Below are 26,140 nucleotides of genomic sequence, written 5' to 3' on the forward strand. Positions count from 1 at the left end.
CCTGCCTTCAGCCCAGGGCATGATCCTGGAGTCCTGGGATCGAGTCCCACGTCAGGCTCCCTGCATGGAGCCTGCTTCTTCCTCTGCCTGTGTCTCTGCCTCTTTCTATGTGTCTCTCAGGAATAAATAAATAAAATATTAAAAAGAAAATAATCCCAAACCAATGGATGTGCTAACAGTTTATATCCCCATAAGATATAAGAGGTTAACCTATGAAAAACTGATGAGTTATGATTTTATAGACCACATGAAAAGTTAATGCCATGGTAATTAAGTTATCAATCTGTAGAGAGATAATACATTTTACATCTGATTTAGCAATCTTTTTATTTTATTTTATATTTTAAAAGTTTTAATTTAAATTTATACATACAACAATATTAGTTAATACAGTAATATTAGTTTTAAGTGTACAATATATACAACACTTCCATACATCACCTGGTATTCATCACAAGTGCACTCCTTAGTCCCCATCATCTGTTTTACCCATCCTCCTCCCCACTCCCCCATCCCCCATGGTAACCATCAATTTGTTCTCTATAGTTAAGAGTCTATTTCTTGGTTTGCCTCTTTCTCTCTTTCCTTTTGGCTCATTTGTTTTATTTAACAATCTGTTTCAACATTTCTTTTCTGATTATTCATGTCTCAATTTCTTATACACACTTTGATTTTGCATTGGGTTTTGCTGCTGGCTACCTCCTTAATGAGTTAAATAAAACTTTATCAAATGCTCACTACCTATTTGTATGAGAATATTGCTTTTTAATAGTAGCTTTTCATAGGAATGTGTTTCTGTTTTTTTTTTGTTTGTTTTGTTGTTGTTGTGTTTGTGTGTGTGTGTGTATGTGTGTGTTTCTGTTTAAACATTAGTTTCTGAAAGGGTCACATTTGACAGGAAGGTACCCAAAGTTCCATGGGGCAATTGGAAAGAGAAGTCAACATTCTGAAGTTAGCCAAACCCTATCATACTATATGCAAACTTTGGGTTTAAAGTATGTGTATTTGCCAGGGTTGCTGTAATGAAGTCCCATGCATTAAATGTCTCAAACAATAGAAATTATCTCACAGTTTTGGAGACTACCAATCTGAGATCAAAGCAGGGTTGCTTCCTTTTGAGGTCTGTGAAGAAGAGTCTCTTTGGGTCCTCTCCTCTAGCAGCTGCTGGTTTGCTGGCAACCTTTGGCCTTCCTTGGCTTGTAGACACAACCCCCTGATCTCCGCCTTCATCTTCACATTCTCCCTGTGTGTGTCTGTGTCCAAATTTCCTCTTTTAATAAAGACATCAGTTATACCGGATTAGGACCTGCCCCAATGGCCTCATTTTAACTTGATTACCTCTGTAAAGACCCTAAATCCAAATGAGGTCACAGTGCGACCCGTAACAGTATGATTATTTTTCTCATTTCCAAGGTTTACTTTTTCTCCTCAACAGGTACCTTAAGAATGTCATTAACTCCTGATGAATCCCAATTGAGAAATCTCCCTCCTTGTTTTAAAATGAGATTTATTGCCACATCTCACAACAAGTCCATGCTGGCATTGCTTTAGGAATGTAGTTATGATGAAGTAGGTTTGGGAAATAAATCCTGTTTAACAGATGAGTTCACAAGTTCTCAGGGGCATTTAGCAGCCCGAGTGCTTTACAGATTCCACAACAACAACAAAATGCCTTTTTTTGGTATAGTTTTCATTTACATGATTTTAAATAAATAAGTAATTTTAATGGAATTTGGATGGTATTTTAAAAAATATGTCGGTAAATTTGTCTGAGGGGAGAGTGTGCTTTTGAATTTTCATTGGGTGGGTAGGCAGGTGGTGGGGAAGAATGATTCCTTTGGCAACCATGGAATTATTTGCCACGACTAGAAGAAGAACTTTCTGTTTGAGTAACCCCTTTGAACAGTGTGACACGTAATGGAAGCTTGTTAAACGTTTACTCAATGAATGGAAGTGTCCAGGGAACTTGAAATATTTGAGAAGAATCAAATAAAAAACACCTGGGTGGCTTGGTGGTTGAGCATCTGCCTTTGGCTCAGGTCGTGATCTGGGGTCCTAAGATGGAGTCTTGCACCAGGCTCCCTGCAGGGAGTATGCTTCTCCATCTGCCTTGTCTCTGCCTCTCTCTGTGTGTCTCTCATGCATAAATAAATAAAATCTTTAAAAAAACCCACATATTTATGCAGAGATTTACCATATACTTTGCTTTGACTAGATGCAACGGGGCTGCCAATACATGTAAAAAAGAATAATAGTAGTGATTATTTTTTTTGTGCTTACTATGTGCCAATCATCCTGCACACACTTCTTTTTAAAATTATCTCTGAGCTAGGTAATATTGTTCTTATTTTACATAGAAGGACACCAAGACTAAGAGAGATCAAGCACCTTGACTATATAGCTAGCGATTGGTAAGGTTAAGTGTGCTCTTAATCTGTACACTTGAGTGCCTTTCAGATTGGCCTATTTCTAGAAGCTTATGTTATTATTGTGGAGATGGGACATTTATAATTGAGGCAATTGGAAATTTGGCATAGTAAGACTCTAGCTGCTTTGTATGTCTCTTTTGCCACGTATGTGTGTGCTGTCAAAATTTCATAAAAATAACCATTGTATCATGGTTAAGTATGTACAATCTGGATTTTGATGCCTGGATTCAAATCCCACTTGTACCTCTTCCTATCTCTGTGATTTTGGACACATAGCTTAACCATTATGTACTATCATTTTTTTAAATTATAAAATAGGGTATAATAAAAGTACCTCCCTCATGGTTGTGAGGGACCTATATGGTATGTAAAATGATCTGTGCCTCGCAAAATGTGTTTCCTGCTAGAATATAGGCTTCACAAAGGCAGCAATTTATGTCTGTTTTATTCATTCATGCATCTTATACATCTAGAACGGTGCTTGGTATAAAATAGACATCCAGTAAATACATTGTTGAATGAATGAATATATTTCAATGTGTAAATGCCAGGGCTTAGTCACATTTGCAGATGTAATGAAGTAGTCACATGCTTGTACATCAATGTAGAACCATGGTTCTCAGCCTGGGATGCTCATTAGAAATACCTGGAAAGCTTTTAAATAGACTGATGTCAAGCTACATCAGTCTCCACATTGAGCAGTGAGCCTGATGTGAGACTGGATCGCAGGACCCTGAGATCACGACCCAAAGTGAAGGCAGATGCTTAACGACTGACCCACCCAGGCGCCCAAACTATCAGAAGCAATTTTTTTGAATGACTTACAACCCTTAGGAAACTAAAAACAACCTTTGTTTTAATATTTACATTCTTGAAAATTTCAATTCACATTAAAATTGTCAAAACTACTTTGAGTTCATATGTAATATGGATTAGGATTTAGGCTCAAATAATTACACAGGATTTGTTCCCCTAAATAAGTCTTTAATGGAATATTTGGAGTTTGTATGGAGCTTTGGACAATTTTTTTTTAATCATGTGGACTAACCTTAACATTGCTGGCAGCTCCTCTAGATCAACCAAGGAGCATCGTGGGCTGCTTTGAATATAAACAAAGTTAGTACCAAAATAGCATATGGGGAAAAGCACACTAACACATACACAATGATTGAGATCCCTCTTGAGGCACTTGGGGAATTAAACCAAGGTATGGAGTACCTTTCTAGACAGCTGCTTCTTTTTCTAAAACAAGGAGATGAGTTCACCAATCCCTGATGTGTCAGTTGCTTCTCTTAGGAGACGTCCTGGTTACGGGAATCTCTCAGTTCTGATGTTTCTCTGCTTAGCAGGCGGGGTCCTCATTCTATTCTATTCATAGAATCACCCAGAAAGGGAGTTGGCAAGATGGGGATGGATTGAATATAGGAGCCATATAAACTTGGAATCAGAGTGGAACCAGAGCGAATTCAGAGAAAATTGCAAAAATGGATAATTAGAGGGTATCCTGGCTAAACAACCACTTACATGTTTTCCCATAAATTTTAAAAAATTCTTTGCAAAGAGTATATGCTGCACATTTCTTTCAACAAATACATTATAAAAATGTTAACACTATCCCATGCCCTTTGCAAATGTTATAGCAATAGGATTTTATTTTACGTGGATCACAAAGCCGTTTTGATGTCTCTTAGGCTTCTTAACCCTGAATTGTACCTCTTTTGCCTTTTTCTTTAAAGAGCTGTTTTGAAGGATTTCTGGCCCTTTCTGGAAAGTATATCACCGAAATGCGCAGCCTGGGATATAACTCAAATCTTCCTAATCAGATTTCTCAAACCTTGATCTAATCAGCAAGCTGTTTTGCTTAGCTCTTTGGTCAAGTTCATTCATTAACTCAGAAGGCATTTATTGAATATTTGCTGTGTCTACCCCAGGGCTAGAATGTAATAAGATTAGTAGATGAATTGAGCCCTGTCCTTTAGGAGTTTGTAGTCTTATTGGATGAAGTAAAGGAAATAATAGAATGCTATTTAAAATGTACTATGGCTTTTATACTTTAAATATGTTTGAGGTCTTTCATGGCAGGTAATTGACATTAACCATGACTTTGTGTGCCTGAAACCGCATTATAAAATATTTTCTTTTCGTTATCTATTTCACAGTTAATATCACAGTTCTCCTTTTCAAAGATTCTTTTGCCATTATAGTCATCCCAGCAAAGTGTTGTTATAAGATTAATAGGAAGAATCACTGCCGTCTCACTGTCTCACTGACTGTGGGTTTGGGAAGACTCTGGGCCAGAGTCAAAAACCCCATTTTTTTTTTTTTTTTTTACTGGAGCATATTGAAACATAAAACCCCTGCCACCTCAACACACCCCAAATCCTACCACTCTTAAATGTCATCTCCTACAACCAAGAATAACCCACATAGAAAAATAACTTATACTAATTTTATTTGAGGTCTGAGAAATAGTGAAATTGCTTTCTTATTTTGGAACAAAAGGTGTATACATATATGAGCTATTCAAGAAAAGGATTTTCTCACATGGTTGTTTAGAAAGATAGAAAAGGCTGTAATCAGAAGTTACCTCCTACTTCCCTATAGTACCTGCAGGTATTTTTCCTGTCCTCCTTCCTAGGTAATATCCTCTTGCGAGGTCCATTTGCAGTTATACACCGGCACCACTTTGATGATTCCTACTTATTTTCCTCCAAATAAGTGTTTATGTGTGTCGTACATATACAATTTTCCTCTATTAATGTTACAGAAAACCAACCTTAAATTTGCATCCACAATGAGGGATAAATAAGCAGCAAAAGCCCTTACTTATTGTTTCTATTCATGGGCCGGGCAAGAGTGCCATTTGACCGTACTTTCATTGCAGGGCTTACTCAGGGTTGAAGGTATGTATGTCTTTCCTTTTATTGCCATGTGTTTTGTTTTGTTTTGTTTTGTTTTTTTTGCTTTTTTTTTTTTTGCCATGTGGCTCTTATAGAGACACATGCAGCCCTTCACCCTAATTTGATTATTTGGGCAGTGTGTCCCATCCCTTCTGGCTGTTTTAATTAGGAACACAGGCTTTGGTGGTCAGAGTCAACAACTTCTAGTGAGTTAAGCTCATTTATCCTGTGGTTTCCACTGTGCTAGCAGAATTGTATTCCCTCCCTTCTTTTTTATTCTCATCACAGCTCTCTGCGGCTGTGCATGAAGACATGAAGGGCTTGTATTTTCCTCACTTATTCAAGATTTAGGGATTCTTCAGTTCTTCCAAGGCCTTGTGCTTTGGCACTTTTTTTTTTTTTTTGTTAGAGTACTTAAATTTAGTTTGTGTTTTAAGGAATGAAAGATGGAACCTGTAGATTCTGACTCCACAGAGATCTGATTTTCTTGTGATGAAAGCCGTGAGTTAGAATCACATATAGCCTCTTTCAAAGCCAGAGAAAAGTCCTAAAGAAAAATATGACAGAAGTTCCTTGAACTCAGGTGGAGAAAAATGCTGGGCCCTGAAGGAGCACCGTGTGAGAATCTTCCAGTGTTCTTTTCTTATTGCTCAGTGGAACGGGATATACTTTGGGGTGGAGGGCTGTGATATTGTGATTTATAAGAAACATACATTTGAAAAAAAAAAAAAAAAAGAAACATACATTTGGTCCACTGAATGACCAAATATAGATTTCTCATATGTATTTGTTCTTCATCCACAGATATCTGCTCACAGTTCCTGAAACTTGTGATAAGGGCAAAAGAGGTGTTTTTCATTATGTTAACGAAGGTGGCTTTGTACCCCACTCAAGGGTGGGGGCTGTTTGCCAGGAGGACCAATCTTGTGATGGGAGGGTCGGAAGTTTCAGTTCTACCCCCCTTTCCCACCAGGGAGGAGAGGGAGAGGCTGAAGGTTGAATCAATTGCCAATGGCCAATGGTTCAATCAACCATGCCTATATAATGAAGCCTCCATAAAAACCCAAAGGGATGGGGTTCAGAGAGCTTTCAGGTTGGTGAGCATTGGAGGTACTGGGGGAGTGAGGCCCCTGGATAGGGCATGGAAGCTCCACACTCCTTCCTGTACTTCACCCCTGTATCCCTTCATCTGACTGTTGATTCATATCCTATATCGTATCCTCTATTCAATGGGTAAATGTAAATAAGTGTTTCTGTCAGTTCTTTGAGCCACTTTTACAAATGAATCAAACCTAAGGAGGAGGTCATTGGAACCTACAATCTGTAGCTGGGTGGCCAGGAGCACAGGTGACAGCCTGGGGGTTATGACTGGCGTCAGAAGTAGGGGGGTGGGAAGTAGTATTATAGGGCTGAACCCTCAACCTACAGAATCTGATGCCAGCTCTGGGTAGGTAGTGTCAGAATTGAGTTGAATTCTGGGACACCCTGCTGATACCTGAGAATTGCTTGATGTTGGGGGAATCTCCCAACTCCCACTCCTCACCCCCCACCTGGCTGCCAACTTTGGAATTGGCTCTGGGAACGCAAAAGAGTTGGTGTCAGTAAAGGGGCCAGAATGGATGTTGTTAATTATTTGCCTTGATGAAAATGAGGAAAGAGAAGATTGTGTCATCGGAATGTCTTCATTAAAGGTCTACATACTTGTAATGACTCTTTGGGGGATTACATAAAGCAAGTACATTGTGTGCTACCCAGTGGGAGCTTCTGAAAGTAGGCTATTGGCAGGCTTGTTGTGATCACTTCCAAATACTAAAGACCTTTACGCTATTTCTAAGACTTCCTGAATAAGGGATGGGGGGAACGGGCTGGGCACTTGCTGAGCTCTTAAACATACTTGGCCATTGATCAGTGGCTGCACAATCTTGGATTCTTTTCTGGATTTTACCGAGCCTTTCTTTGGGTTTTGAGGCTACTGTTTATCTTGGTCAATTACAAATTCCATTTCTGGGTGGAGTTTGCAGAGATCAGTGAACAGAGAAGAGAGATCATCTGCCCCTAGATTCTAACAGAGCTTTTATGTTTTATTCTTATTCCTCCTCCTTTCCTGGGCAAGTTCCTTGCAGTGGCTCAGTCATGATGGGATTCACCGTACATCTGGCCATCACTGCCTCCCCTTTCCCCATCTACCTGTCTGCAGCCTTGTTCCTTTTTTATAGTGAGATGGGTGAAGGAGTCTGAGGATCTGGGCCTCCCTGGGGAACCCAAGTGTCTGCAAGTCCAGGGTCCAGGATGGCAGATTCTTACTGCAACGTTCACATCCTATGAGATAGGATGCTGAGAGCTAGTGGGTGTAAAGTGCATAATGAAGTTACTGATGCTTTCTTTCAAGGGTCCTGGGTAAGTTAGTGCTCCCCCACTTGCCCAAATGTACTTGCTATTGTCAACCTAAATAAAGAGGTAAAACAAGGCAAGCTCAAATTATCAGAAATTGAGTTTATTTGAGAATAGCATGGGAGTTGCAATTCAGGAAATGAAAACTGTAGCAAGCTGCAGGCAAGTCCATGTAGCAGTTTGGGGTGGGCTGTTTTTATGGCCAGGGGTGTGAAGAGCAGGGAGTCTAGCCTGAGTCCAAGCAGCAAGTTCAGTGACTTGAGGATGGGGAGACAATCTTGGTGGATGTTCATTGGTTGAGGGATAGGTTTCCAGTCTTCTGTAAAGCAGGCATTAACCTGAAATCCGTCTCTAAGTTCTTAAATTTTGCTTTCCTGAGGGTATATTTGGAAGATTCTCCATTTCATATCCTCTTTAGATTAAAGTCTCTCCACAATCCCACTGAGCAGTTTGAAAACTTTAGCTCACAGGAGGAAGCGTGTATACATGCAGATTCCTGGGCTTCGCCCTCAAATCTGTCCAGGACTCAGCTGCAGGGTCACAGACCCACCTGAGTCTAGTTCAGGTCATTCTCAAAGCACAAGTGGGCACCGCTATGGAGGGAAAACCCCCCTCCTTTCCAGGGAGCCACTTAGTTAATTCACGAATCGGTACTTATATTTAAGCTTGAGACCCTTGTCTGGCATTTTTCAAGGAGTTGTTCAGAAATTGTACTTATGTTATTAATGGTGATACCACAGGATCTCCCTGCTTTCTTCCTCTATCTTCCTGTTCTCAACTTGTCCACCAGGCTCTCCTCTCCTTTCCCTTCCCTTTTTCCTGTAGTTGTTAGATTTGCTTGCTAAAGCAACTCCTCTTATTTCTTATCTTTGCAGACCAAGGTCAGGGCTGACTTTCTCAACCTCTCCTGATTCATTCTGTCCTTTCCGACCTGCATTCTGTTATGTTCTTTTTAACAAATGCAACCTAAGCAACATGCTTTGGTTTTATCTCTCTGTGGGCCTTTGTAAGGTAGTGGTCTTTTAGCAGGTGCCTTTTCCTGACAGATACAAATCAGTCTTTTCCCACTTGGAACTTCAAGCTATCTGCAGAAGTCCTCTGCAAGGATGAGGGAGGATGTTCTTGAGAGGAGCAAGACTGAACTTGGCCTGTGACCAGCTTGGAGAGCAATTTGTTGGGAAATAGAATTTCAACAGAAGACCCCAGGAGCCTACTTTTCTTCTTAACTTTTGTCTCTGACAGCTTTAAACTTGTCCAAGTATTGTGACCACCCAAGCCCTAGATCTCTCTCTCTCTCTCTCTCTCTTTTTTTTTTTTTTTTTTTGTAGACAGAGAGACCTGCATTCTGCCCTCTACCCTAAATAGGGACTTACATTTTAATTTCTGGTTCTGAAGCAATACTGCCCCCCAAGTGATCCCCTCAGGCTCCCTGCTGTCTTTTGAGACTTGCCAGCCTCTATCTTCACCATGCACTTTAGAGACCTATATTCCAATACATTTGCAAAGGTTTTCGCATGTGGAAGACTAACTCAGGTATTGTTTTTACCCCAGGGGAAGTTTTTAACTGTGTATTACTTTCTGATGTTGGTTTTTCTTTGTGTTTTTTTCTTCTGGCTGCAGGAAAGCAATCTCCCGGGCAGGCCTGCAGCATCTGGCTCCTGCACATCCCCTCAGCCTTCCTGTGGCAAATGGTCCAGCAAAGGAGCCCAGAGCGACTCTGGACTGGAGTGTAGGTGTTGGCTTTTTCATTTCAACATAATTCAATTGCATGTGTGTCTCTCTCGTTCTCGGGCTCCCTATGGCTATGAAGCAAGGCTTAATAATTTTCAATATTGCTCACTGACCAATCCTCAAATACCTAAGCCATAGCTCCATTTGCAAACCTCCAGCAACATAGCTCCTTTGTATGAAATCAGATGTGTTTCAGACTAAAATAAAAACTTCATGAATTATTTGAGGCACTACTGCCTGGGTTTGCAGCTGTGAGATAAAAAGTATCTCTGTGCACATACTTTATTGGTTCTTGCCAACTTGATGATGAATAGAGCTTACTCTTAGCAACATCATGGCATCTAAGCTTAATTTCCTCAGCTCAAACTGCCTTCTTTTCCTTTTAGGTGCTTGTTTTCTTGTTTTTGTTTTCCCTGATACAAGATGATTTCATTTTACATTTTAGGTACTTCATGCCCTCCTGTATGATATACTTCTGCCCTTAACACAAAGGTAGATGGGTCTGGTATCAGTGGTTTGAGTATAGTAACAATTTTAACCAAAACACATACACAAAAGCTATTAACTTGAGCTGAAGATTGCATTCTGAAGTTCTTAAATTAATTAGAATACATTTATTGAGGGTCTTCAGTGAATCACGTTCTTGGTCAAAGACATCTATAACTGTGGACTGAAAGGCTTTGTCCCTTCCTTGAAGGAATGAATGTAGGGAACAGCATGAAGGTAGAGGAGGACTGCCCTAAAAATTTTGCCAGTTTGATCTTGATGGTGATTCTTGTTTAGCATTTGTAGTTGCGTTGAACAGTGGGGATAATTCATGTTATCCCATATTAAAGAGCATTGCAGGGCAGGGTGGGGGAAAGGAAAAGAGGTTTTTTAATTAAAATATATATTTTTAGCCCATCTGTCATGACTTAATGTCCTTTTATATTAAAACAATTCTTCCTCTTTCCCAAGCACACGCTTACTGACATTCTTATTTTACATTCTGGACTCATGCCAATGTACGCTGCCTACCTAGAAGAAGACTGGACTTAACTGAGATGCAGCTTCTTCCGTGATAGGGTCGTGAGAATGCTTCGATAGCACCTGCATGTGCTGGATTGGTGCTTAGGATGAATGCTCCTTTCCTGGAGTTTCCCTATATTCTGGGACAGTGACTTAATAAACTCTTAAACCATAATGGAGTATATTTATACCAGTGTTTATATAATTAAAAAGAGTTACATGGGTAAATAAGCAGATAAATAAGATCAAAGAGCATCATCCTTGATCCAATAGTGCGAATGTTGGGAATCAGGGACCCAAACCAGTGAATTTAGTGTTTATGATGCCTAAATAACCCTCTGACCCCCAAATAGTAGGACCCTATTTGAGAGGTAGGATTCTAATGAAGGATAGTTTAAATCACTGACATAGAAAAAGTCATTAAATCCTTTTGCTTCTTGGGTGATGTTAGTCAAGTTACTTGATTTCTTTGTCTGAGTGTCCTCATCTATAGATGGGGACAATTGTAGCACCTCCCTAAAGGGGACTTCTTGAGTGTTATTAGGATCAAATATGGCAGTAAGGGTGAAAGTTCTTTGTCAACTGTGCATATTTATTTAATCAGAAATAATATGTTGATGAATTCAGTAATTCATCACATATTTGAGTCCCTGCTTTGTGCTAGAGCCTGTGTTGGTTCCTTGGGATTCTAAAATGAGGAAGATGGGATTTCTGCCTCTGAGAAGCTCAGGAAACAGTCAGCATACAAAAATCAGTAGCAAGAATATAGGGTGGTGACACCTAGAATAGAGAAGCCCAGAGTCATGGAGTGCCAGGAAGGATGTTCCATCTCTATTTGATGGTGGAAATAGTTATCAGAAAATACTTTTAAAAAGAAGTGTCCTGCTTGAGCTGACGCTTAGCAAGAAGGTATTATTTTCTGATTCCTGTAGAGATGTATGCACTCTAATATCTCATCAAAATGGTATTTTGGGCTAGTGGTGGGAGGCTGCACTACATAGCAGGAGAAGAGCAAGTAAGAGCTAAGCTCTTTCTTCCTCCCTCTCCTTTGATTGTGGGCGCCCTGTCATGGCGCCCCGGTGAAACGATGGCATGGCAGGAAACACTTTGGAGATGTTTAACAATGGAGGGAGCACTGAAAGCCTCCTCTGAAGACACTCCATCTGAGGGCATATTTGAAGTTCTGACGTGTAAGGAGCTATAAAGATATGACTGAAAAAAAATTAACTGTGGGCTGATACTGCTGTTAGCGAACTAAAGCCAAACAGTGACCAACACTACAATTCCTTATTTATGATTGATTCCTTATTATGATCATTATAAAACATTTTTCTCAGAAGAGAGGAAGAAGAAGATGGTTAAAAAACATTTTAAAGCTTTTTTTTTTTTCTAAGACTTGCCCTTGCTTCAAAATTTTTGGCTTTTCCTAACAAATGTGCTTTTCACTAATTTGATTTATGTCACCTTAGTTTGCTGGTTTGTTCACATTGCTGAACCAGGATTTTCTTTGTTCTGCTTAAAGTGTGAGCTCAGGCCATGGGCGTGACTTGTCTCTGTCATTCCCTCATCTCACCCCCTGCCTGGCTCCCTGTGGAAAAGCAGCACGACCACCTATGCCCCTTCTATCAGCCTATTCTCTGGACTAACGGCATTGAAATGATCAAAATTCACTTACTCACTTTTACTATTTACTGATCTCTGATTTGGCTTGGAGCCTTTTATGTTTCCCAAATGAGGGGGTGGCCTTAGGGGGATGAGGTCATCTCAAAGGCTTATAGGTAGGACTCTGAGCCCCTGACTTAAGTCACCTCCCCTCTCTGCATTTCACCAGTGGAAAAACAGATACAAAAAGCTGTTCGTGGTACATCTGAAGTTGCAAGACGAATCAGGATGAATTAAAAACTTAGTCCCTACATTTCTACTTATTGTAGAATCCCAAAGGGGTCCTGTTTTGACTTTGTGCCAAAGCCTTTAGAAGGGGCACAATGGTTTCCATAAATATCTTTGTGCAAAGGGCTTTAAGGAGCAACCTGACTACAGGGGTGCACTGATTTGGTGAGCCTAGACTGTAGGCACCTGTGTACTTTGGCCAGGTGTATCCTGTTGTAGGAATCGGTTTGATGTGTTGGGTATGTAAACTTAATAATTTCCTTAAAGTATTCATATTCTCATTTTCATATTCTCATTTACCTACTTAGTGATATATATTATCTCTCTCTTATTTTTAGCTGTTCCTCAAAGTCCCAAAACTTCCCTCTTGCTATGATTTACTCAAATGGTTATTAGGACTTATCAGATTGTGTCTCTCATATGATCTCATTTTCTTGGTGACTCTTCATGAACATTCTCTCCTGCTCCCTGAGCAAAAACCTGCCCCTCCATGCATGTCAGGGATAGAACCCTGCATGTTGATGTGTGGGGAGTAGCCAAATCAGTCTTCAGTATGGTGCCTGAGCCTTCTATTGACAACAGTAGACACATGTGGAAATTGCTATTTCCTATAGAGATTTCCTCTCTTGCTTTGTGCCAAGTCATACTCATCTTTTCAACTGGCCTAATTCTGTTTATCTTATTCACTTTTTGCTTTGTTTCCTCACAATACCTCTACCCATGGTGCACTGTCTTAGAAACCTTAGAACCAAAATAGTGGTTTTTAGTTGCTTTCTTAGTCCAGGTCCTCAGGTCGATTTCAGGCTCCTTGAAGGGAGGGACCAAGTTTTTTGCCCAGTTTTTCTTCTTCACAATGGAGAGCATGGGATCATAGGCCTACCCGCTATTTGGCTGCTGAGATCAGGGGACAAACTGATTTGGGCAGCTTTTCTATTCAATTGGTGAGAAGTGGACATTTCAGTGGGAGTTGACCAGCATTCAGATTATCTCCAGTTCCTGAAAGGATTGGTAGACAAGAGTCCAAAGCTTCTTTTGAAAAAAGAAATGGGTTTATGCTATTTGAATACCAAGTAACTCTTTAAAAATCTCTTTCCTAGTATGACACATTTAATTAAGTCTTGGAGTACAACAGTGGTCTGATCTCATTCCTCCCAACTTACCACCCCACACCCTTATGGTGACAACCTGTAGGGGCTGCTTCCATGGACACCATATCATGCATGTTGACCAAACCAGTTTTTGGGAAAACAAGCTAAGTTGCCAGAAAGGGAGTAATACTCAAAAAGGAAAAAAAATTCTCATCTCCTGGGCTGGAATCCAAGGTTCCGGTTTAGAGTGATTTAGCCCCTGTAGAAGTATGTCTGTTATATAGATAATGTGTGTCTTCTCTTAAATGTCATATGCTTCATTCTATGATGGAGACTTAATTCATACTTAGATATTTTTTCCCCTCTTTTTAGTATTATAGCAGGGAGCATAGGAGGTGGGTCTTACTCTGTCTCCACTGTTTTATAATTTGTTTTTGCCCATTACACTGCCTAAAACAACTTTCAAAGCAATGGTGAAAAAGTCATCCAGATCTTTCTTAAAGGGCATGTTGGTTTTAATGTCGATTTTAATTTCAGTTCATTTTTCCCTCCCTCCTTGGAAAATTTCCTCCAATCGTGAGGGTTATGGAAAATAGGATCAACACAAACAAAGCCAGACTCTAAGTCCAGACCATATTTTCTTGCCTCTAGTTGACAATGCTAAGAAAATAACTGCATTCTCCTAGGCAGGTAGAAACAAAACACAATTATACACCACCTCACCACTTGGTTCAGGAACAAGATTAGGGAAACAGAATCTTCACGCAGGATTGGTTTAAACTGGGTTATGAAACTAGGTCATCTTATCTTTAGAAACCTTGAATGAAGAAACAGGAGGAGGCAGGTGTGTATGGGTATGTGTGTGCGCATGTTCTCATTTCAGTCTTATTTCAGATGGCAGGTCCTGACAAACCTGTGCTTTTAGGCTTTAGCTCTTGTACCTTCAGGTTTGGGTGTTGTCCCCAATAGTGACTCTCACCTCAACATTTTCTCCACTCCCATCCCCATTTCAAAAACTGTTTAGTCAGGTTAATCATTGTACCTGATGCTTGAGAGGTCAGGAGGAGCTAACCAACTATAAATCAGTGAAGGTCCTGGTCCTGGTCAGCTGTGTTAATAGTGGGACAGATCTAGCATGATTTCCAGAACCCTCATAATCCTTTATTTCCTCCAATTTTAAGAATTTTAAATTATGTCACACTGGCTGCTGGGAGTTATCATAGAATCCCACAGTTTCACAGGTCATTGAGAAGTGTCTGGGTCTGAACTTCTGCCTCTAAGCAAGTGATTATCTAAACTAACACTGCCCAATAGAAATACAGGTGAACCAAAAAGTATTTCTAAATTTTCTGGTAGCCACATTTTTTAAAAGTAAAAATAAATAGGTAATTTTAACGTTAGGACCATATTTTGTTCAGCCAAATATATAAAAAATATTACTATCTCAACATGTAATCAGTATAAAAACTATCAGTGAAGTGGTTTGCATCCTTTTCTTCACGCTGAGTATTCAAAGTCTGCTGTGAATGTTACATTGACAGGACATCTCAGTTAGAGTTAACCATATATCAAATTCTCAGTAGCCATATACTTATTGGGAAGCACAGAGCCAAACCATCTGAGACAAATTCTACCTACTATTATCATGAAAATTTTCAGGGAGAGACAGTTGAGATTTCCTTTTCTTTTCTGAGTTTGTAAGGACATTTACATGAGATACATCTTTATAACTTCCTTACTGTTTCAAAACATTTTTGTGAGCAAGTGTCTTCCTTTTGTGTAGACTATTTGCTTCTAGTGTCAGTTCACTCTGTGTTATTCAAACTCTTCCCCACCAATACACACACATATCTTCTTACCTATAACCATTACTAGGACTTCAGTAGAACTTGAGAGCAAGGACTCATATCTGTATCTATAAATCCATACCTAGATGGGTCTCTACTCTTAGGTAGCTAGATCTGTCTTTATACAGATGGATGTATATAAACATATGTGTATCTATAGAGACTTGTCTCAGTGCTCACAAATACAGAAGAAATGTTATCTTCATTTAAAAGTGGGAGAACTATTTTTTCTGTCTAGCACAGATAGATATTCTCAGTTATGTATTGTTTGAGATGATAGTTCAAGGTAGATGTGTACAGGAGAGAGAAAAAGGTTCCTGGGTGGGGAGAATGGAATAAACCAAAAACATTGCACAAAAGAAGGAAGATATGGCTATATTTAGAAAAGAGAGATGAAGGAGGAAAATGTACAAAGATGCATACAAGGAAGGTTAAAGATAGACAAATTGGTGCCATTAATGGAAGGTCTAGTATGTGAGATTAAATTTGGATTTCATTTTATAAATAATAGGGCATTGTTTAAGCATCCTGAGCAAGACAGAGACTTAATCATAGTTCTGTTCTAAAGGAATTAATTTTGCAGCATTGTAAAATATCAAAGAGAATGTCAGAATTTGAGTTCAGAGCAGAAGAAATCAGGACTCAGTTTAGACATGTTCTTCAGTAAGTAACTTGGGGGTAGACATAGATAATGAAAGGAAATCCAGACAAAAATATGAGGCCTATATTAGTTGGTGTAGAAGAGGCTGCAATAAATAAAATATTCAAAATATATAATTACCATGGAGGAGAAGTATATTTCTCTTTCATACAACAAACCAGGACTGTTTCAAGTAAGTTAGGCGGGAAGTAGGTCCTATTCCACATTGTTATTCAATGCTCCAGGCAGTTGATCTTATATCCTAACCAGATGGCTTCTGAAATCATCCCAAAGGTTGACTTTTCAAGTATCTGGTGTGGGAAAAGAGCGTGGAAGAAAGCATGTGGGAGGTTTCAATTGGCCAACTCTGAAAACAGTGCATGTCTACTCATGCTTATGTTCCATTGGCTGGATCTTGGTCACATGGCCACAAGTAGTTGGAAGGGAGGCTGGGTAATGAAATCTAGCTATATGTCCAGGAAGAAGGAAAAAATTATTTTAGTGAATCACTAGTAGTCTTGGCTACAAAGTCCAAGGAAAGAAACTTGAATAATACCAACATCTATGGGTTAGAAGGGAAGGAAAACTGGAGAGTGTCTACCTTAAAAGAAAACTGCCAGTTATTTTACCAGCAAACTGGATTTATTTAGAACTAGCAGAGGAATTGCGCCAGAGTCCAGAGAGGTGATGATTTCTCATTGGCTGAGTTGTGGTATTTTCTTATTGGCTGAGCCTGTTGCAGGGGAGGAGAAATTCTTTCCTCCTGCTGGAGTAGTAAAGTAGGCTTCTCCTTGTTGCAAATGCAAGATAAGTCTCTTCTGGTAAGTTGGGAGTCTGTAATTAATGACAAGAGGTAGAGTGTGTCAGCTCCCTCATCTGATCTCCTGACTCCATTTTATTTTATTTATTTTTAAAAAGATTTTATTTATTTATGAGAGGCACAGAGAGAGAAGCAGAGACATAGGCAGAGGGAGAAGCAGGCTCCCCACAAGGAACCTGATGTGGGACTCAATCCCGGATCCCGGGATCACACCCTGAGCCGAAGGCAGATGCTCAACCACTGAGCACCCAGGCGTTCCCTCCTGACTCCATTGTATTGTATTGTATTGTATTGTATTGCATTGTATTGTTTATTTTTTAAGGTCCTGACTCCATTTTACATGAATTTTCTTTATTCAGTTTTGCAAGGGTAACCACAGCAAAAATAATAGAAACTATATTGAACACCTATTAACTTCTTATTGGGTGCAAAACATTGAACATTATGCATTTTCACATTTAAATATCACTATGATTTTGTGAGTGAAGTACAATTATTATTGGTGAGTAAACTGAGATTTAGGATAGTTAGAGAGGCCCAGGGTCATATAGCTAGTCGGTGGAAAATCTGTCTCATGTTTATTGATATTGATCTAGAGAAGGATTCATCAGAAATGTAAGAAGAGAGCCACAATGGTTCATTTGTCTGTTCTATTCTTGTGTGAATGCAACCCCCAGCTGGATATCTTTATGCAGAATTCAGGAGTCCCCAAGACCACCTTCACTTCTGACATCAATTGAGGGCTTGGGACTCCCTAGCACCATACTCAAAATGTTTGATGAGTCACTAGAAGGACTCACAGAATTTACTGAAAGCTGTTACACTCACGTTTATGGCTTATTATAGTGAAAGATGCAGATTCAAATCCACCAAGGGAAGAGGTACATGGTGCAGAGTCCAGGAGAGTGCCAAGGTGGAGCTTTGAGTTATCCTCTTCCAATGGCTCTGTGGACAGTGCTAACCTCTCCCAGCAACCATGTGTGACAGTACATATGGCATATTGCCAATTGATCTGAATCTTGGTGCCTTGAGTAGTAGTTGCAGCTTGATCATGTAGATATGGTTGGGTTTCTTCATGGCGGAATGTAATCTCTAGCCCCTCTGAAGGGTGAGCTGATATATGGCTCCAAGCCCCACCATAAATCATGATTCTCTTAGACTACCTGGCATAGTTCCATGTCCCAAGGTAAACATAACACTCTTATCAGGTAGGACTTTCCAAGCACTTAGGGAGATGACCTTCCTAGAGCTGAGGACAAAGTCCAGATTTCTCTTTGGGTAAGGTTACTATAAATGTACTTTATTAGGCATCAGACAAGATAGATGCACAAGAAAAGAATGAGGCATGGGAGAAATGTAGTCTAGTAAAAGATATGCTTCGTCATTATTTTGCATGATTTTTTTTTAAAAAAAGATTTTCTTCTGTTTGTGATTTAGAATACTGTCATGTTTCTATTGGGTACTTATATTTACTTCTCACAGTTAATGACTCTAAACTAATGGACAGCTAAAAATATTTATCCCTTTCTACCCCTTTGGAGTTCCATGTAACAAAATGACCATTCATTCATTTATTTATTGATTCTTAGTCTTTCATCTTTTCAATTCTCAAAATTTATTTGTCATCTACTATTTTCCAGGAACTAAGTGAAGTGGACATTCAATGTTCTAGTGGAGTTTAGAATCTAGTATATGAGGGAACATTAATCACATAATTATGCCAATGAATAGATAATTACCAATGGAGATAATTTTGGGAAGAGAACATGGTTTGATGAGAGAAACTAACAAAGTAACTTGACTTAAGACTTAAGCTTTGGGGTCAGTGATGGCTTCTTGGAGGGAGTAACACTTGATCTGATGACCAGAAAGTAAATAGAAATTAATCATATAGAATCAAAATGGAGAAGAGTAAACAATTTGGATATAATAAACAGCATTTGCAGTGAATAGGGATGTAGGGAGATTTCACAAAGACCTAAACAAAAATGAGTAAGGCACAATGTAGGTATCTTGTGTAAAGAATTTTTAGTCAAGGAAACAGCCAATTCAAAGGACCTGATGTGAGAGCTTCCTTAGCCTGTTTGAGAAACAGCAAGGAGACCAGTGTGACTGCAAGTCAATGACTCAGATGTAGTATGATAGAAGATGAGGTAACCAGGACAGAAAATGAAGTTGCAGAGAAACAGAAAGTGAGGGAGGCAACCAGGGTCTAGATAGTAAAAACTTTGCACTCAATTTAAGTTCATGGACCACCTTTGAAGAGTTTTGAGGAGATCAGTAACTTGCTCAGATTTACATTTTAAAGCAATTACTTTCATTGTTCTGTGGAGAACAGACCATGGGGAGGCAGTACTGAAGCAGGGACACCGGTTGGGGGGCTATTGGGACATTCTAAGCCAAAGATTATGGAAGATCAGGTGGTGACAGTTGAAGTGGTAAGTAATTGAGTTTCATGCCCAGTTTGAAACTGGAGTCAATAAGATTAGCGGATGGGAGGAGTGGGAAAGAGAGATCTAGAATGACCCCAAAGTTTTTAGCAAATATTTGTGGCTATAAGAAAGGAAATGCCATTTGCTGAAAATCTAGGGAGAAGATTGGAGTATGAGCAGATTTAAGGAGTATATCACAAGCTGAGTTTTGAGAGTAAAATTTTGGGTGCTTTTTGTTTCAAGTGGACATACTGAGAGAGCAGGGTTTTTTATTTGTTTGTTTAATGAATCTGAAGTTCAAAGAGAAGGTTTAATGGGGGAGGCAATAATTAATTGATGGAATCTACAGCCAGGAGAACTAAATGCAGTAACCTAAGGACTGGATGTGGATAGAGGAAAGATCTGAGAATGAGCTGTGGAACATTCTAATGTTTAGAGTTTGGAATTATAGGAAAGGTCCAGGAAAGAAGATTGTGATGGAGTGGCCAATGAGGTGCCACAAAAACAAAAGGAGTATAGTGTTTCCAGGAAGCAAGTGTCCCTAAAAGAAGGAATCATCTGTATCAAAAGCTGTTGGTTAAGATAAAGATCAAGAATTGGCCATTGGATTTAGCCCTGTAAAGTCATTGATGATGTTGACAAAAATAGTTACAGCGGAATGAGAAGGAAGAATGCCTGATGGAGTTGGGTTCAAGAAATAATGGAGCCAAAGGAAGTAAAGGTAGCAAATAAGGAAAACTCATTCTTGAACTTTTCCAGGAAAGGAGAACAACAAGTAGAAGTAACTAACAGGGATGTATGGGTCCAGAAATCAAACTACAAATATAATTTCTCCAGCTCTTATTTATATTCAAAGTTGTGATCATAATATACAGGTAATCTCGAATTTTATTTTTATTTGACTTTACATCATATAGTTTTCCATATGGCCAATCTTCATAATTGTACTTCTTGATGACTTTATAATATTCCATTTCATGGGCAGCCTCAGTGGCTCAGCAGTTTAGTGCTGCCTTCAGCTCAGGATGGGATCCTGGAGTCCTGGGATTGAGTCCCATGTCGGGCTCCCTGCATGGAGCCTGCTTCTCCCTCTGCCTGTGTCTCTGCCTCTCTCTCTCTCATAATAAATAAATAAAATCTTTTTAAAAATATTCCATTTCATGTATTATTCTATCAAACATTCTTCTCTACTGGGCATTTATGATAATTCCAATTTTTTATTAGACAAGGTAGAAATAAGCTTCTTGATGTAAATAGTTTTTTTCTTCTGTTAGGATTATTTCCTTAGGGTACATTCCTAAAGTAAGATTACTAAGTAAGTGTATAAACGGATTTAATTTACTCTGTTGCTTCTTTAAAGGTTTGTGCATTGAAGACTTTTCTCTTATTCCCAGGATCTATCTTGTTAACTTTGAACCTTCTCACTATGTATCTATGGTTTCCTGTCTCTTTCCTTAAAATCTCTCTTGGCTACCTTATACCTCCTCATCTCTCCTCCTCTCTTACCTTTTCTGGTGACTGTACAAGGACAGAAAAGTATCAAATTTAATATGTCAGTCATAGACAAGTTCCAGAATCTATTAACTTGAATGGGTAGGGTAGGGTTTGCTAGATTAGGGGATCTCAGGCTCTCTGCACACTAATCCTTTCAGAACTTTGAAAACTCATGATGTCCAGGTTTCACCTTACATTAGTTAAAATAGACTCTCTGGAGATGGTGCCCAGGTATTCTTAAAAACTCACCAGTTCATTTTAATGAGCAGTCACATTTGAGAGCCACTGTGGCAGGAAACCTCTTGTCTTTTTTTTTTCTCTCTTTCCCTACAAAGGACAGTCTTTCTGACCAGATTTCCTCTTCAGAATGAGGTTAGCTGGACCTAGCAGCTCTGCTATGCCTGAATCTGAGTCAAGGTTTATCAGCAAGGATCTGAGCGCTTGTAGGTGGTATGTAGTATGCAGGGGGCAAATAGCCCCTGGCCCAGGTGAAGCCTACCAGCCTGGTGAGTTAGTGGAGTGCTTGCAAATCTGAGTCCCCAAGTCTTGACTGCTCCTGCTTCCCTTACTTGACCTCCCAGGAGTTAATTTCTGGCCTAGTTTGGTATTTACTATCAGTGGTTTTGGACCATTTGACCCACGGCAACATTTTACTCTCCATTTTTTTAAATTGCTGGCGGGATTTTTGCTCTTTTGGCTTCCCTAATATTTGATGCTGTAATTATGTGTTTTGTTTTCATGTTCTCTGGTAGGTTTTATGCCGTGGGTTGCCACACTAACCCAGTGCCTGGCACCAGTGGTCTGGAATAAATGTTTATTGAATGAATTAAAGAACAACAGAATGAAAAAAATATTTTATTCTATAAATGGCAATAAAAAAGTTGGATATTAAGTTCCCAATAATAGGCTGTTTTAGACTTTGGGGACCAATTTCTTTAGGATACCTAACAAAAACAGGCCTTTCACATATTTAAGTGAAAATGGATATTCATCCATCCCTATCTGAAAATTTCTAGGGTGTTCTTGTCTTGCTTCTGTTGCTTTTCTGTAAGGTGGACTGTGAAGTGAACCCCATTTTCCCATTGACTTTCATAAAGAACATGAACATGACTTTCTACAGGGAAAAATGACCAACAGAGAAGAAAAATTTCTAGTGGAAAGACGGTCAGTCACCCTTTGACATGAAGGGTGGTGATTCTCATTAGCATTGCTTTCTTTTTTGGAAGAGTTTTGAGGCATTCTGAGATATGCAGGGCCTGCTCCTCCCGCCTTGTGTTGTTCCTGATCCTTCAATATCTATAGAACTCATGAATTTCTCTTGCCCCTCACCTTCACTCTTCTAAGAGTTGGTGTCATCTATCTCAGATTGTGAAGTCTGTGTAACCTACGCTTATTCTTGCCTGAAAATCATTTGAGCCTATGGGCTCTGAAAAGAAAGGTTTTGTACTGGAATCTTAAGAAATACATTTATTTTAAGAGATGATGGCACTTTGTATGTTTTTCAGCTTCTCTTCAGTATATGTTTCTGCTACTTCATGTTGAGCTTTGGGATTCAGAGGGCAGTCAGGCGGGCATTTCTGGAGTCTGTTATTATAAAGGTGACTCATGTGAGATGGACTTCTAAGTTACTTGGTTATTTTGTAAAGCTCCTTACTGAAGTCATTTAACAAAAATGCCATAAGTGGCTTAAACAATAGGAATTTGTTTCTCACAGTTCTGGAGGCTGGGAAGTGCAAGATCAAGGCACAGGTATATTCGGTTTCTGATAAGAACCCATGTCCTGGCTTGTAGATGGCTGCTGTCTCACTCTGTCTTCAGATACCTTTCCTCCGTGTATGCATGGAGAGAAAGCCCTCTTGTGTGTCTCTTATCAAGGCACTAATCCCAATCATGAGGGCTCCACCTTCATGACCTAATTAACTCTCAAAGGCTTCATCCTCAAATACTGAGGAGTAGGGCTTCACATATGAATTTTAGGGGGGGGGGGATTCACAATTCAGTCTATAACATCCCCCATGGAAGAGTGATTGCATGCCCCCCTGATGAATGAGATAAAAACAAGAGCAATTTTCTTTTAAAATCAGTAAACTTCCTCTCTTTGTGGTTAACCCAATACAGTGCCTTCCTTAGTAGCTGAGTCCTTTTCAAGCAAATGAGCAAAATTCACAATTAATACATAAATCCACAATGTTTCTGAGGTAGTGTGCCAGAAGGAAGGTGGCATCCTATTCATTATCCTGTTTTAAAGTATTATACTCCCCCCACCCATCCCAATGAAACAGTATGTGTTCCTGAACATCAGATTATTGTACTTATGTCACCCATCACAGCACCTCTGTTTGCCATCAGATGTGACTATGTAGGAGCAGGGAAATCACTCCGTTTGAGGAATGTAGAACTATATGGGTAAAAGATGTACTGAAGTAGGAAAAGTGTGAATGAGTAGAAATTCATTATGCTTTGAGTACACAGTGACTTAAAGTAAGTTTTGAGAGGCCTCTGCTTTAGAATATAATTTACCCATTACTGATAATACATATGGCTTCAAATAGTCTTTAAAGTACTCTAATACCACTATCCTTCTTCTTAGCTAATTTACTAAGTAAAGGCACCTTTTAATAGGATTTTGGTCTCAACTGTTGTGGGCTGTGCAGTGTTGGGCCTGGATAAATATGGCCTTCCATTGAGCAATGTGAGGGATTTTTCTTCCTTTATTTAAAATATGTTTCACAGATGACGGCATCTGTGGATAAAGCTTTTATAGGCCTAATGTCTGTTTTAGTTATGGCTCAGACAAAGTTTTCCCAAATATCTATTCTGTTTCTAGAATTTTGATAGGACTAACACCAACCATATCTCCAGGGCTGCGCTTATTTTCTTGCATCCAGAATCTAAATTTGAGATCTCCCCCCTTGATGCCTGAAAAGAAAACTGAACTCAGGTGGATCTTTTCCTTCCAGGAGAATGCTGTGAACGGAGAGCACCTGTGGCTGGAGACCAATGTCTCAGGAGACTTATGCTACCTGGGAGAAGAGAACTGCCAAGTCAGATTTGCAGTGAGTGTGCTCCTCGGACCTCTGGGCTCTCACCTTCCCCTGGGAGGGCCACCAAGTTGAGTCTTCCAGCAGCACAGAGGCCACCGTGCCTGAATCTCCAAGGAGAGGTTTGAGAGAGCCTGTACCTTGTGAGACGGTTGACAGTTAATGTGGCTTTCAAGGGGTCGGTTTTAATGGCTTTAGGGCTTGGCTCATTATTTGTTATGGTCGTCTGTGATCAGGGATTATGACTGACTGAAAGCGGAGATAATGGTTAGCATTTGTAACAATGAAGTATTTTTTAAGGTAGGTACTTTTTTTTTAGACTTAATGGCATTGCACATTTAATAGACTATAGAATAGTGTAAATCATAACTTTCTTATGCATTGGGAAGCCAGAAGATTCATTTGACTCACTTTATTGTGATACTTTATTGCCGTGGTCCAAAACTGAACCCACAATATCTCTGCCATATGCCTGAATTCAGATCAAGTTGTGGAGGATAAAATTCTAGAAACTGGACAATTAACAAATACATTGAAATAGCCCATGCTTTTTAAAACTTGCTTCATATCCCTATTTAGAACCATCAGTATAAATGTCAAGATTGTCTTTATGTTCTGTGAAAAGAGCATGGTTGCCAGGCATTAAGTTGTGAGGAACTAAAATTGTATTAAGAAAGTGAACTTAAATTTTATGTAATTCAAAATTATCGATTTGGAAAGAGAGTAATGGGAACCCTAGAAGAGTAAGGAAGAAATTTAAAAAAAAAAGGGGTTCCTTCTTATTTGGGGAAACGGGCCTCATAAATGACATATAATACATTTCTTTTTCTTTTTCATTATGTTTATTACATGAAAGAAAAATTGGGGGCAAAATGCAGGACTTTGGAATTACAAATGAATATGTTTCTACTAATGACTAATAAGGAAGAAATTGAGTTTTCACTACAGCTTTTAGAAGAATATAGCCCTCAAGGACTTTTATCAGGCTGCCTAGAATTGCAAAGCCTGTGGAACAAGACTTTAAAAACTGAGTTAGCTGTTTTGACGACTGGTTTCTAGGTTTTGTTTGGGAGATTTCATAAGAGTTTAGAGGACCAGGGTTGCTTTAAGTGAAGTTAGGAACAAAGATCAGTGACAGGCCCAGCTGTATAGGGAGGGTCTCAATTTGAATCTCACTGTTACCACTCACTGTGTGATCTTGAGAACTCCTGTCCTTTGGGCACTGGCTACCTTCTTAGAAAAAGAGAGTATAGGATGAAATTATTTTAATTGTGCTTCCAACTCAGATCTGTACTTAGTTGTTTTCATTTCTCTTAATCTTGTAAATTCAATTGATTTAAATATTAGGGTTTCAACTTTCTGCATACATATTTTTAATTAAAGTATAATTGCATAAAATTTGATTAAATTAACCAAAAACCCAGAGATGCTCTGCTGTTTGGTCTGAAATGCTGTAAATAATGAATTAACATTAGGATCTTAGTTAATTGCATAAACACTGGTCTTGGAATATCAGATAATATAAAATGGAAAAAAATGAAAGACAATTTTACTTCCAAACACTTGCTTTTGAACGATTTCTACTGATACTCTAATTTGTTATGGAGTTCTACATCATTTCCAAATTACTCACTTTGATCCTCTTCTGGTAGTCATTTAGGGTCAGTACCTCTCTTGGCATATATATGTAGATAAACCTTACACCTTGGGTAGCATCGTGACCCACCAACTGATTATAACTTGATCACTATTATCTCTATACCAGGAAAAATAAAAAAGAATAAGGGAAATCGTAAGTGTAAGTAGGAGACAACAGAGTTGTGAATATTCCTGGTGCTCTTCTGAGTCTTTCTCCAAAGTTCATCTTTAATGCTCAGCAATATTAACTCACTTTACAATGTGTCTGGAAGATGAAGAGCTCTCCTCCAAAAAAAAAAAAAAAAAAAAAAAATGATGAAAGAGGAATGAATCCGTGAGGAAGTAGAAGATCTGTGTTTCCTCATCATAGACTCCTGAAGGCTCAGTTTCTTCTGTAAAGAGAGCAATGTTTGTAGCATTACATGAGATAATGCATTGAAGGAATTTACTTGTAGCAATCGACACAATGAATTAAAAATCAAAAAAATAACAGAAAAGGCAGACAATTCACAAAAGAGCTACCAAATGCCAGTATATATGTGGAAAATATTTTTAAAGGTACTCAAAACAATTGTGAGGAGTCAACATCATGTGCCCATTAAATAAGCAAAGATTTGCAAAATGGTAATACCTGTTGGTTAGTTTAAGCCTAAATGGATCTTCTTATTGTCAGCTGGTAGAAGTGTAAATTGATATACAGTTAATTCTTGAGCAACATGGGTTTGAACCATATAGATCCACTTATATGTGAAATATTTCTGAATAATACAGTATAGTAATACAAATGTATT

At 39.0% G+C, this 26,140-nt stretch overlaps 1 protein-coding gene across 1 annotated transcript in view; it reads left to right on the forward strand.

Moving 5' to 3' along the window:
- Positions 1-26,140, forward strand: part of DGKI (diacylglycerol kinase iota) — a 428,692-nt gene that overhangs the window by 136,672 nt on the left and 265,880 nt on the right. Inside the window, 2 exon segments of the mRNA XM_038559441.1 lie at positions 9,341-9,449; positions 23,631-23,726. Of these exon segments, the coding sequence (XP_038415369.1) occupies positions 9,341-9,449; positions 23,631-23,726 (205 nt within the window).

Source organism: Canis lupus, chromosome 16 (genome assembly GCF_011100685.1).
Source record: "Canis lupus familiaris isolate Mischka breed German Shepherd chromosome 16, alternate assembly UU_Cfam_GSD_1.0, whole genome shotgun sequence".
NCBI lineage: Eukaryota > Metazoa > Chordata > Mammalia > Carnivora > Canidae > Canis > Canis lupus.